Raw genomic sequence first — 13,623 nt, 5'->3', positions numbered from 1 at the left:
ATGAGTAAGCTTCATCCTGTGCTGGCTCCCCTCAAGTTCACCTGCATTTGTTGCAAGGTTCATGTACCTATGTTTTCCTAGAGATAGCTGAATATGTTGTTTCAACAGAGAAAAGAGTTCTTCAAGGAGACATCTTTTCACTTAGCTGAGAATTAAGACCTCTTCCATTTACAAATTAACCCCCGGGGTCATGAGTCAGAATATCCTGAGTAGATGGGATTATACAGTTGTGAGTCACAACTCTTCTTGTATACTTGAACTACACATGTGCCAGTTGTGGAGTGGGTCTCATCCCACTATTTCAGACCTAACAGTTGGAATTGGTGTTATATTTGCAGAACATCCACCATAAATCCCCACCCTCCTTACTGATTTTTGGATATTGAGGATCAAACTTGGGACGTTGAGCTGGCAAGGTAGATGGCAGAGCCACTGAGCTAAATTGCCAGCCAGAAAGGGCAATCTTTTTTTTTTAAAATTGACTTTATTGGTACATTTGAGGGATACAGTACAGTTACATTCATTGTTAGGATCTTGTACCTCTACATGACAGGTCTTGGTTCTCATTTTTTCCCCTTGTCCCTTCCCTCACTTCTCTCCTCCATCCCTCCCATCTACAACCACTTTATTTCCATCTTTTCATTTTCTCACATTTTTTTTCTTTTCACTTATTACAATTCCCCTATGCATTCTACATTCCCTACACCTTTACACCTTTTTTTCCCATTTCACAATGTCAGTTATCTCATTAGCATCTTATGTACTATTACAGTTTATTAACACTAGAGAAACTATTCAGTATTTATACATGTGCAACATTTATTTCACTTAGGAGTATATCCTAAATATATATTCATTTTCCTATTAATGAATATAATTTCTCATTCTTTACAGCTGATTAATATTCCATTTTATAGAAAATCCACATGTTTATCCAGTTTCCAACTGATGGGGAATTGGGCTGTATTCAAGTTTCAGCTCTTACAAACTGTGCTGCTATAAACATGGGTGTGCATACATCACCGTGATAAGATCCTCTTAGTTCTTTTGGAAACATACCATCAGAGAGATGGCTGTGTCAAATGGAACCCTTAGTCCCAGCTCTTTGAGATATCTCCATATTGATTTCCATAGTGGTTGCACCAGTCTGCACTCCCAGCAACAAGGGAGAAGTATTCCTTTCTACCCACAACCCCGCCAACATTTGTAATTGTGTGATTTCTTGATAGCAGCCATTCTTTGTGTGGTGAAGTGGAATCTCAGTGTTGTTTTTATCTGCATCTGTCAAATGACCAGTGATGTGGAATATTTTTCATATATTTACTTGGTGCCTTTATTTCTTTGTCTGAGAAGTGTCTGTTCATTTCACATGCCCATTTTTGAATTGGGTCTTTATATTTGGGGGGTGATTGTTTTGAGTTCTTTATATATTCTAGATAATAGTCCTTTGAGGATTAGCTGGTAAAAATATTTTCACACATTGTAGTTTGTCTTTTAGTTCTGTTGATGGTTTCTTTTGCAGTGCAGAAGCTTTTTAATATGATGCAATCCCACTTGTTCATTCTTTATGCTGGTTCCCAGCTACAGAGGATTTGTTCATAAAATGTTTTCCTATGCCAATGTCTTCCAGAGTTCTGCCTATTTTATCTCCAGTAAGTTTAGTGTTTCTGTTTTAATATTTAGATCTTTAATCCACTTGGATTTCAATTTAGTGCATGGTGAAAGATAAGGGTCAAATTTTAATCTTTGGCAGGTTGAGATCCAGTTTTTCCAGCACCATTTATTGAAGAGGCTATCTTTCCTCCACTGAGGATGGTCAGCTCCTTTGTCAAAAATGTGGTAGCTGAGTACATCTAGAATTGTTTTGGTGTCTTACCATTGGTTCCATTGATCCTCAGGTCTGTTTCTTTGTCAGTACCATGCTGTTTTTATCACAGAGGTTTTGTAGTATAGTTCCAAATTGGGAGTTGTTACACCTGCTGACATGTGTCTGTTGCCTAGGATGGCTTTTGCTATTCTAGCTCTCTTATGTTTCCAAATGAATTTTTAGATACTTTGTTCTAGTTTTGTGAAAAATAGTGTTGGAATTTCCATTGGCATTGAATTGAATCTGTATAGCAGTTTTGGTAGTATGCCCATTTTCACTATGTTGATTGTTCCTACCCAGGAGCAGCGGACATCTTTCCATTTTTTTATATCCTCTTTGATCTCTTTTTTCAGAGTGTTATAGTTTTCCGTGTAGAGGTCTTTTGCTTCTTTTGTTAAATTGATTCCTAGATGCTTCATTTTTTTTGATGCTATTGTGAAGGGAATTGTTTCCCTAATTTCTCTCTCAGTGAGTCTGTTTTTTGTGTACCATAAGACTATTGATCTTTGGGTGTTGACCTTGTATCCAGCTACTCTACTGAGTCTGTTAGGAATAGAAGTCTTTTGTTAGAGTTTTTTGAGTCTTCAATGTAGAGCATCATACCATCAGCAAATTATGACAGTTTTACTTCTTCCTTTACTATCTTTATTGCTTTAATTTCTTTATATTGTCTAATTCCTGTGGCTAATTTTTCCAGAAGTATATCAAAGAGTAGTGGTGATAGTGGGCATCCTTGTCTTATTCCTGATTTTAATGTGAAGATTTTCAGTTTTGGGCCATTTAATATGACTTTGGCTGTTGGTTTTTCATAGATAGCTTTTATTAAGTTAAGGTAAAGACCATCTATTCCAATTTTTGCTGGGTTTTTATCATGAATAGGTGTTGAATTTTGTCAAATGCTTTTTCTGCATCTATTGAGAGGATCATATGGGTTTTTTTTGTCCTTGACTCTGTTAATATAGTCTATTACATTTTTTGACTTACCTATGTTGAACCATCCTTGCATCCCTGGAATAAATCCGAGTTGGTCAGGATGCATGATCTTCTTGATTATCCTCTGTATTCTGTTTGCTAGTAGCTTATTAAGTATTTTTGCATCTATATTCATTGATGAGAATGGCCTGTAGTTCTCTTTTTTTATTTGTGTATCTCCCTGGTGTGGGAATCAAAGCGATACTTGCTTCCAGGAATGAATTTGGAAGTATTGCTTCCCTTTCAATTTCATTGAAATGTTTGGAGAGTAAAGGCAGTAATTCTTCTCTAAATGCCTTGTAAAATTCATCAGTGAATCCATCAGGACCTGGGCTTTTCTTTGTTGGTAAATATTTCATTACATTTTCAATTTCACTGACTGTAATAGGGGTGTTTAAAATGTTTTTATCTTCTTCTTTCAGCTTTGGTAATTCATGAGTATCTAAAAATCTGTCCATTTCTTCTGTGTTTTCCAATTTATTAGAGTATAGATTCTCAAAGTAGGTATAAATGATCCTCTGTATTTCTGTTGGGTCTGTTGTGACTTCATCTTTTTCATTGCTGATTGCATGGATCTGAGCCTTTTCTTTCCTTTTTTTGATGTGCACCAAATATTAATGCCTTAAATATATAAAACAAATATTAAGTAACATGAAAAACCAAATAAGCACTAATACAATTGTAGTGGAGTATTTAAATACCTCATTATCACAAATAGATAGATCATCTAGGCAAAAAATCAACAGTGAAAAGCTACCACTGAACCAAGCTTTGGAACGCATAGACTTAATAGACATCTATAGAGTATTCCACCCCACAAAATCAGAATACACACTATTTTCAGATGCACATGGGTCATTCTCTAAAATAGACCACATATTAGCTCATAGAACAGTTCTGAATAATTGCAAAAGAATCAAGGTTATCCCTGTGTATTATCAGATCATCATGCAATCAAGCTGGAGATAAATAGCACAAGAAGCTGTAGGAACTTCACAAACACATGGAAACTGAACAACGCTCTCCTGAACAATCAATGGTTCACAGAGGAAATTAAAGAAGAAATCAGACAGTTTTTACAAATAAATGAAAATGCCAATAGAACATACAGGAATCTATAGACACAGTGAAATCAGTTCTACGAGGAAAATTCATAGCACTGAATGCCCACTTTAGGAAAACAGAGAGAGGTCAAATAAACAACCTAATGATGCCTCTTAGACTCCTAGAAAAACAAGAGCAAGAAAAACCCAAAGCTCAAACAAGAGAAGAAATTATAAAGATTAGAGCAGAAATCAATGCAAAGGAAACTAAGAAAATGATACAAAAAATGAAATGAAGAGTTGGTTTTTGAAAGAATAAATAAAATCAATAAACCCTTAGCTGATCTTATCAAAAAAAGGTCAGTCCTTTTCACAACCCTGTCTGTGCATTGGATGGCACATGGCAGCAATACTCACCATACTTTTATCACACCTCATAAAGATGTAGAGTTGCTACAGAAAGTAACAAGATCAATCAGAATACACCACATTTTCTTTATCCATTCATCCACTGATGGACATATACGTCACTTGCAAGTTCTAGCTGTCATTTTTTAATATATAAGCATTTGTCACTGTAACATTTCTTTAACATTTTGGGGAGGGCACCTAGAAGCAAAACAACTGAATTGAATAGAATTTCTATTATAATTTTGTTTTTATTTTGAGAAATCTCCATAGTGGTTGTACTAGGTTACATTCTCATCAACAGTATAGAAGGGTTCCTTTTCCCCTCACAGCCTCAACATAATTTTTTAGTATTTGATTTTTTCTGAGGAACCTTGAGACCACAATAATAAGTGAAATTAATCAGTGTCACAATCTTAAATGTTATATGCTTTCTCCTACTAAATGAACAAAAAGCATAAATTAAAGGGAAATATAAAACACAGATAATATGGTGGTAGCACTTTTGTATATGGCAAGGTGACCAAGAGATAGACAAAAGGGGATTGGTTTGGAGGGGTGTATAAAAATGACGATGTGATCATGGCCTCTCCCCTGCCAGGTAAGATGTGTTATGAACATGCACCAACTCCACACAGTGAATGCAAGCACTACGTACTACAAACCTGAACTAACAAAACCAAAACATTTTAAAATTTCAAAAATCTTACAAATGGAATCATTCAACTTAAATAAACCAGGGAGTAATTTGAGGGGTATTAATGACAATCTGTGTTTCCTTGTAAGGAATTTAAAAAATTTAAATGTTTACCATTTACCTGGATCATATCTAATATATGTCACTGTGAGACTTGAGGGAGTCATGGACTTTCACCTTGTTAATTTATGCATGTCCTCTCCTTTTCCTTCAACAGCAAATTACATGAATTATCTGTCCTCATTTCTGAAATATTAACTAAAAAAATTCATATTGCTTGTTTGGCTTCAAGATGAAGGACAGTGAACATCATACCTGAATACTGTAGATGGATGAAAATGCAGGAAAAGCAGACAGACTAAAAGTGTGAGCAGGAATGCATTGTGATGTTCTCACTAGCTGACCCTCCAGATTTATACCCTTTGGGTGCTCAATGTCCAAAGGTCCTCATTAGGCTACATTTTCTCCTCTGATTCTAATCCCAGAAGGACACCTCCTTAATGCCCTAGGCTATGTAGGTGCAGCATTCAGGATGGGTGATTTTCTGAACCTTGAGTCCCAGGAAGCTCCATCCATTGTCTCCATTGTTTCTGCTCATCTCCGCTTAGGGACTTTGCCTAAAAAAACACAAAACACTTCCCTAATAGGGTGCAGCATTACTTGTCATTTACAAATTGATTTTCCATTTCATGATACCAGGAGACCTGGTTCCAATATTAAGATGTAAAAAATACAGCCTAAATGTGTGAGTATGTATGTAACTGCAAATAGCTAAATTCTAGAAAAATGCAACACTTAGGGGTATCTTTCCTTATACAACATTGATGTTGGGTGAGCCTTAATTTTTCTTCTTCAGAATTGGCATAGAAAATTCTAATTTTTATGATCTCAGTTTGTAGTAAAAATAATTCTACTTTGAATTTGCTGAGTACCTTCTTAAATTTTGTTATAACAGATTCACTTGTTTTATTTCTGTTTCTTTCCTTTTGATGTTGTTGTTGTTGTTGTTGTTGTTGTTGTTGTTGTTCCCAGTATGGGGGATTGAACTCAGGACCTTATACTGGCCAACAGGGTGTAGCACCACTAAGCTATATCCCTAGACCCTTCCCACTCTTTACTGTGACTTCATCTACCAAACCCCCAGAAGTTAACAGTGTGCAGATGTGGCCATTGCTCAGCACACGTGGGCAGATATCACAAACCTGTTCACAGATGGAGAAGTCTTTCCATGCTGGTCTTCCTTGTCACATCTTCTGTATTTCAGAGCTTCATAGTTTGCATGCAGTTATCAATTTAAGTATAGCATGTTGTGTGTTTCTAAATGACTTTGTGATTTACAAGATGGATTACTGGAACTTTTTGACAAGATGGGCTTGTACCGTCTTTCTTGACATTCTTAATTTAAATTGTATTAAAATAAAAATAACAGATAAAAGTACAAAAACAGGGGGCTTTTAATTATTTAATATGAAGAAATAATAATATTATTAAAAGATAAATTTCCACATGTAGCAAAGACAAAATTCAAACATAGAATACCTAAGGACCAGGATCTAAGGGTGTGATTTGTCTCATACCAAAGGAACAGGATCTAAAGATATGATTTATCTCCACAGCTAAAATAGTACTTCCTCTTTCTATATGAAACAGATTCACTGTCCTAGGTTAGATTATTTTCTAAAACAGAAATAGAGATTTTACATATGAGAAATATAAAGAATTGGGTATATAGAAATCAAAAATAAAGATGTGGTTTTTCTATAAAATGGAATATTACTCAGCCATAAAGAATGAGAAAATAGATTCATTCGTAGGAACATGTATACATATTGAAGATATACTCCTAAGTGAAATAAATAAGTCACACATGTGTAAATACCGAATAGTTTCCCTTGTGGGAATAATCTGCAACAATGCATAAGATTCTAATAAGATTACTGACATTTAGGAATGGGAACAAAGGAGCTAAAGGTGCAGGGAAGGTGGGATGGGTAGGGGAAGAGTAAAAAGGGAAAAGAAAAAAATGTGAGAGAATGAAAAGATGAAAATAAAGTGTTTGTAGATGGGGAGGGGAGGAGGGGGTGAAGGGAGGGCAGAAGTAAGGGGAAAAAATGAGAATCAAGACTTGTCATGTAGAGGTACAAGATCCCAACAATGAATGTAACTGTACTGGATCCCTAAAATGTACCAATAAACTCAATTAAAGCTGAAAAAAAAAGAAAGAAAACAAAAATAGACACATAGACCCGTGACTGGATTCCAAACACCTGAAAGTTTCAGGAAACACTACTAGGAGTAATTGAATGAAATTTACTGTTTTGGTGGATATATTTATACAATTCCCCACATCATAAAATGGTAGCAATCGGTAAACTGAATTCCAGAGCAGAGACATGACTTGTGATGGATAGGAAGAATTGTGAATCTGACAAGTGAGTATTGAGCACAAATCTCACTTAATTAATGAAGTTACATTAGCATTTCTACACATTAAACTATAATACATCTGGTTGGATTGACCTTGGATAAATGTGAGAGAAAAAAATATTGATGACTTAATACAAAATGTCTTTTAAGGATTTTTGCTTAAATGAAGAAATAATGAGTGTGTTGCAAAGAACAGAATGAGTGATATAGAATTTATTTTTTAAAATTCTGAAGAATTAATGTACATTTAAATTAGTGATGTCACACTGCACAGCTGCCCTAATACCACCACTTGATGTGACTCCAAAATATCTGATTGAGAATGCTGATGGATAAATAAAATTCCATAAAATCTTGACTACTACACATAAGTAAAGACACACAGATTCACTTTAGCTTTCAAGGTCTCCAGATGTCTAATGAAGTGGTCATATTTACTGATTTACAGAATGAAAATCCTCATACCTTAGGTGTGACCACTACTATTTGGATGAGATACATATTTAAGAAGTGCTTGAAGATTGTACTAGTGTCTGGTAAAGTGATAAGTTCCACATATTTTTCCAAAACACAGAAAGTAGCTGAAAGATATAAGTGAGAAGTCAAAGGGGATGATTGAGAGGAATGATAAGTAGAAAGAGGTAAGTAGAGTGAGTAAAAGTGGAGAGGGGTTTGGGAAACACAGAGATGGGCATGTGGGGAGGTACAAGGGAAGAAAGAATGACCAAGATTCAGAATCTTTATGTGTCAATACTCAAGCTGAATGTAATCCATTTCTATCACAAATATATATGAAAAAAATTTAAATGCCAAAGTAGCCAAGCATACCATAGAAATCTGACTAAATAAATACTTGTTGACACTTACCAGGAGCTATATTCTAGGCTATGGTCCTAGAAGGGTGAAGGGTTTATATGAAAGTGTTATGGAGAAGGGATAGATATTTAATAACAATTTAAATTAAAATCAACTTCATGGAAAAGTGGTTTGTAGAAGAAAAAATCTCATTGATCAAAGTAAGCGTGGATATTTCAATTCCTGTCATATTTATAAGTTGTTACAAACACTCCCTAAATATGCAACACTCAGGGATGTCTTTTCTTAGATATCATCAGTGTTGACTGAATCTTAATTTTTGGGCTTCATATTTAATTCAGAGTATTCTATTCTGCTTTTTATGATCACTGCTGGTGAACAAAGGTATAGAAATGACCTGCTTAGTATTTTGATAATTTTTTTCTTAAATTTTGTCACTACAGTTTTCTTCACACATGGAGACTGAACTTATTTATTTTTTCCATTAAGTTTATTGATGCATTTTAGATATACAATACAGTTACATTCATCATTGGGATCTTGTACCTTTACATGATATATCTTGGTGCATATTTTTTTTCCCAATTCCGCTGTCCTCTCTCCCTTCACCCCCTCCACCCTTCTCTATTTACAAATACTTTGTTTCAATTTTTCCTTTTCCATTATTTTGATTTTCCTTTCTTTCCTTTCCACTACTCTCCAAGTTCCCCTAATCCTTTAGAACTTTTCCCCCTATTGCACATCATCAATTTTATATTTCAATCTTTATCTACACTTTTAGTTTATACCAGAGAAATCATTTGATATTTACACATGTCTTATTTATTTCACTTAAGTGGTTGGCCTCAATGTGCATCCACTTAGCTATAAATATCTCTAGTTTCTCATTTTTATTGCTGAGCAGCACTTCATTTTACTAAAAAATTCTTCTTTATCCAGTGGAGATTGAAATTATATTTTAATTTTTAATTCAAATACAAAATACCCAGAAGTTCACTCTGTGCAGATTTGTCCATATGTTCAGTACTTTTGTGATGATTGTTTATAGGAACAGTAGCTTTTCATGATATTGCTCTTTTTTTTCTTTTTCTTTTTATTTTTTTGTACTGGTAGTCAAACTCAGGACCTTGCACCAGAAATGAGGCATGCATATCCCCACTGAGCTAAATCCTCAGACCATTACATATTATTTCTGAAGCATGCAAAACAGAAGAAAGATAAAATAGTGGGGATTTCAAAGCTCAATAAAATGGCAGCATTTTTACTGACCCTAAACTGATTTTTAGGATGATGAATGTACACCCTCCCGACAACAGTGTCCAGGAAATTTGTACAACTATGTGAGATGAAAGCTGAGAAAAATTTTAAGGATCACAAGAACAGAGTAAGAGCTGCAGTATCCAAGGATCTTTGAACACCTCATCTGTACAAATGTTTAAGCAGGGAACTCATCCATTGAGTGTGAAATTGTACTGTGCAGTTATTTAGATAATGGATGAAGGAAATGTGATAGTAATTTGAGAGCTACTTAACTTTTCCAACCTGCTATTGGCTGATTTCTTATTTCCAGACACCAGAATTGCACTTCATCTTCCTCTCACCTCTCAATGGTCATGTCTATCACAAGGGCCATTCAAAGATGGACTCACCTTTATTCACTGGATTCAAGCTCTTTTTCTAAAAGTATGCTTAGCATCACACTCATTTTCTAATACATTATCACAAAAGTTGACATTACATTGAAATATTTTAAAATATATCTAGAGAGAGATGAAGCTATATCTCACAAAAGTGCAATATGAAATATTGTCTGTACAATGCGTTGTAGAGACAACTAGAGATTTCATTGCCATGACCTATTTAAAACTGAGGAAAAATATGGACAAATTAAACCATATTCAAATTAAGCAGTCATAGAAAATTTGAAACATCATAAACCACATACAAAAGAAAACAGACTGCTAAGGAATAAATTTCAAACCTAAGTGTATTGGCACAGACCTGTAATCCATTCACCTTTGGAAGCTGAGGCAGCAGGGTTGAAACTTTGAGCCCAGGCTGGCTAAAATATCATCTTAGTGAAACCTTGCCTCAAATATAAATAAATAGGAAAATGGACTGAGCATCCAGTTCCTCCTGAAGGCACTTGGTTCAACCCTCAATCCCCAAATTCTCCAATAACTAGGCAATATTTATTTAAAATACAAATTGTTGCTATTTTAATATGTATATAACTATTATGAATTAATAATCTGAATATCATTTCGATGAAATGGAAGTATGATAAATACATATGCCTCAAGGGAGGAAACTAATAGGCCTCTCTTCTTCCATTATATGGAACATGACTCATATTTATGCTCACCTTTGAAACTATTCAAAAATAAATAGCACAGCTCTATACATGAATTTTACTCCAAGTATAAAACAATCTTTTTTTCTCTCTTTTTAAGGTTCTGAAAATAAAGCTCATGACATGACCCATACTATGAATGTGTACTCACTCAGCTCTGCCCCAAACCTGAAGCTACTACCTTCCTTAGAAGATAGGGTGTTTACTACTTAAATAGCCCAATTCTCAGCAGCAGAAAAACAAGGAACAAATTTACATCACCACCAAAGATGCTCTTTATTTTTTTAATTCCAGCATACATAATGTAAATACATAGAGCTTTGCAAGAAAACCTGCTAAAACTTATGAAATTATGGATTGCGTAACATAATCAGAATAACAGAAATATATAGTGTTCACTCATTCAGTCTGAACTTTAGTGAGGTTAAATAGAAGTGCTTTTATGGAAAGTATTGCACAGAAGTAGTAACAGAGGTATTTAAAATGTGTTCAGGTTCTCTGAAAGTAAAGGTTTTGTAGGGAAAGAATTATTATCCAGTTTGGGTGTTCAAAAGCTGGCTTCCTCAACACAATTCCTATTTCCATAGTTGTAACAATGCCTTCTTTGTACTGTCTTCTCTATTCTATTCTTTCAATTCATAAAGAAATGTGTGAGTATATTTAAAGCTTGCCAGAATATTCCATTAAATTATGCTCTTATGAAAAAAACTCCCTTTTCCAACAATGCAAGTCACCTATTTATCATTTAAGTTAATCACACATTTAGATAGTGTTTTAAGTGCCACCATTCAGACTGACACATAGATGTAATCCATTGGAAAACGTACTTATCAAGTCACCCTGAAATTGGTTCTTGTCACTTTCATCAGGACCAGAGGGCACAACTGCATTAGCAGTCATTACCTAGGAATGTGAATGAGAAACAATACCAGAATGAGGCTACTGCAGAAGAAATAAATTAAACTCTACTCTGTTACAGTGATTTTCTGAAGTGAATTTTTGGAAAGAAAATGGAACTCTCTTCATTGTTCAATAATATTAACTGTATTGCTTTTTAGGAGAGAGGACATCTTGAACAATGACTTTCAAAAATGTCAGAGTCATCTGAATCAACTGATATCATCTAATGATGCAAATTCTAAAGACAATGGCATTTAATGTGGTAGATAGTATTTTGCCTTTAATAGTTTTCATACAGTTGTCTTTAATAATTTTCACTAATTACTTCATGGACTACGGACGTCTATGCATTTGCATCTCAGTGCAACTAACAGTACCATGCATTTTGACAATCAGTGTACCCAATATGCTGAATTTATTTTCTAGTTATGATCACATGATTTCTTTTTTATTATTACTCAATAAGTTTATTGCTACATTTTAGGTATACATTATGTTCACATTCGTTATTAAGAATTTGTACCTATACATGATATATCTTCTTTCTTATTTATTTCCTATTCTCCTATCTCCTCCTAATCTCTCCATCCTTTCTGTTTACAAAAGCTTTATTTCCATTTTTATTTCTTTTCTCATTTTTTCTTTCTCTTCTTTCCTTTCCCCTGCCCACCTCCATAGTTCTTCTTGCCCTTTGAATATTTTTTCCTGTTGTATGTTTCACAATATCTATTATACATTTTTCTGACCACAGAATTTCTTAAATACCTTCTCTGATCTCTTCTACTTTAATAATGCATCCTTTCATGACCATACACAAGACAAAACACTGCTAAAACTACAAGCCATGATTTAGCTTCTGCATTTATGCAAAATGAAAATCTAAATTCTGCCATTCAAATATGAGGAAGGATGTATTTGAATCACTTGTTGAAAAATGGGTTGATATTGACATTTTTATGACATTTTATATTTAAATCAGAAACAGAAGAATGAATATCACACTGTTTTCCTCATCTGTGAAACCCAAAGCATTAGAAATGTAAAGCCCAAAATAAAAAAGAGATAATAGAAATTGAAGAGTTAGACTCTGTAGAGATTGGAGGAGTTTTATTAAAATGAAATAGTGGCAGGCAACAGAGAGTAGGAGGGATGAAAATGATGGAGATACAGTACGTATATATCCCAAATTTCCAAGATAAATATAATTATTATGTATTATAATCACGTACTAATAAGAAGACTGTGCTCAGAGTAGAAATCAGAGGCAAATATCACAGAGCTACATTAAAAATGATGTTAGATTAAAGGGATACTAAAACATGCTGGGTTTTTACAACAATTCATCATGTGAGAGAATTAAGGGAAACAAGTGTCCTGCATCCTGGCTTACCAGAAATCCTGTTGCTACAAATTATTCAGAAAGCTGACATTGAAAGCAAACCTACAGCAATGCAATTTAAATTCCAATACTATATTTCACAGAACTAGAAAAACGAATCCAAAAATTCATTTGGAACCATAAGAGAACTACAATAGCAAAAGCCATCCTAGGCACCAGACACATGGCAGCAGGTATAACAATTCCCAATCTGAAACTATACTACAAAGCCAATGTGATAAAAACAGCATGGTACTGGCAAAGAAACAGACCTGAGGATCAATGGAACAGACTGGAAGTCCCAAAATCAACTCCAGATATACTCAGCTACCTGATATTTGAAAAAGGAGCTGACCATCCCAATTGGAGGAAAGATAGCCTCCTTAATAAATGGTGTTGGAAAAACTATATCTCAACCTGCCAAAGATTAAAACTAGACCCTTATCTCTCACAGTGCACTAAATTAAAATCCAAGTGGATTAAAGATCTAAATATTAAGGCAGAAACACTAAACTTGCTGGAAGATAAGTTAGGCAGAACTCTGGAAGACATTGGCATAAGAAAAGATTTTATGAAGAAATCCTCAGTAGCACAGGAACAAGCAGAAAGTATCAACAACTGGGATCTCATCTTATTAAATAGCTTCTTCAGTGCACAAGGAAGCATCAACATAACTGAGCGACAACCTACAATGTGGGAAAAAAATTTTACCAGCTGCTCCTTAGACAAAGGACTACTATATAGAACATACAAAGAACTCAA

The 13,623-nt window shown here is 34.4% G+C and overlaps 1 protein-coding gene across 1 annotated transcript in view; it reads right to left on the bottom strand.

Annotated features, from left to right (window-relative positions):
- Positions 1-6,652: 6,652 nt before the first annotated feature.
- Positions 6,653-13,623, bottom strand: part of LOC104875261 (olfactory receptor 7G3) — a 12,221-nt gene continuing 5,250 nt past the window's right edge. Inside the window, exons 3-5 of the mRNA XM_033759646.1 lie at positions 11,411-11,486; positions 7,880-7,995; positions 6,653-6,664 (exon numbers count right to left, since the gene is read on the bottom strand). Of these exons, the coding sequence (XP_033615537.1) occupies positions 6,653-6,664; positions 7,880-7,995; positions 11,411-11,486 (204 nt within the window). The remainder of the gene's footprint in view (positions 6,665-7,879; positions 7,996-11,410; positions 11,487-13,623) is intronic.

Source organism: Fukomys damarensis, unplaced genomic scaffold (genome assembly GCF_012274545.1).
Source record: "Fukomys damarensis isolate Sample0158 unplaced genomic scaffold, DMR_v1.0_HiC HiC_scaffold_37, whole genome shotgun sequence".
Taxonomy (NCBI): Eukaryota; Metazoa; Chordata; class Mammalia; order Rodentia; family Bathyergidae; genus Fukomys; species Fukomys damarensis.
The sequence above is the reverse complement of the archived record's forward strand: the minus strand, read 5'-3'. Positions and strand labels throughout refer to the sequence as shown.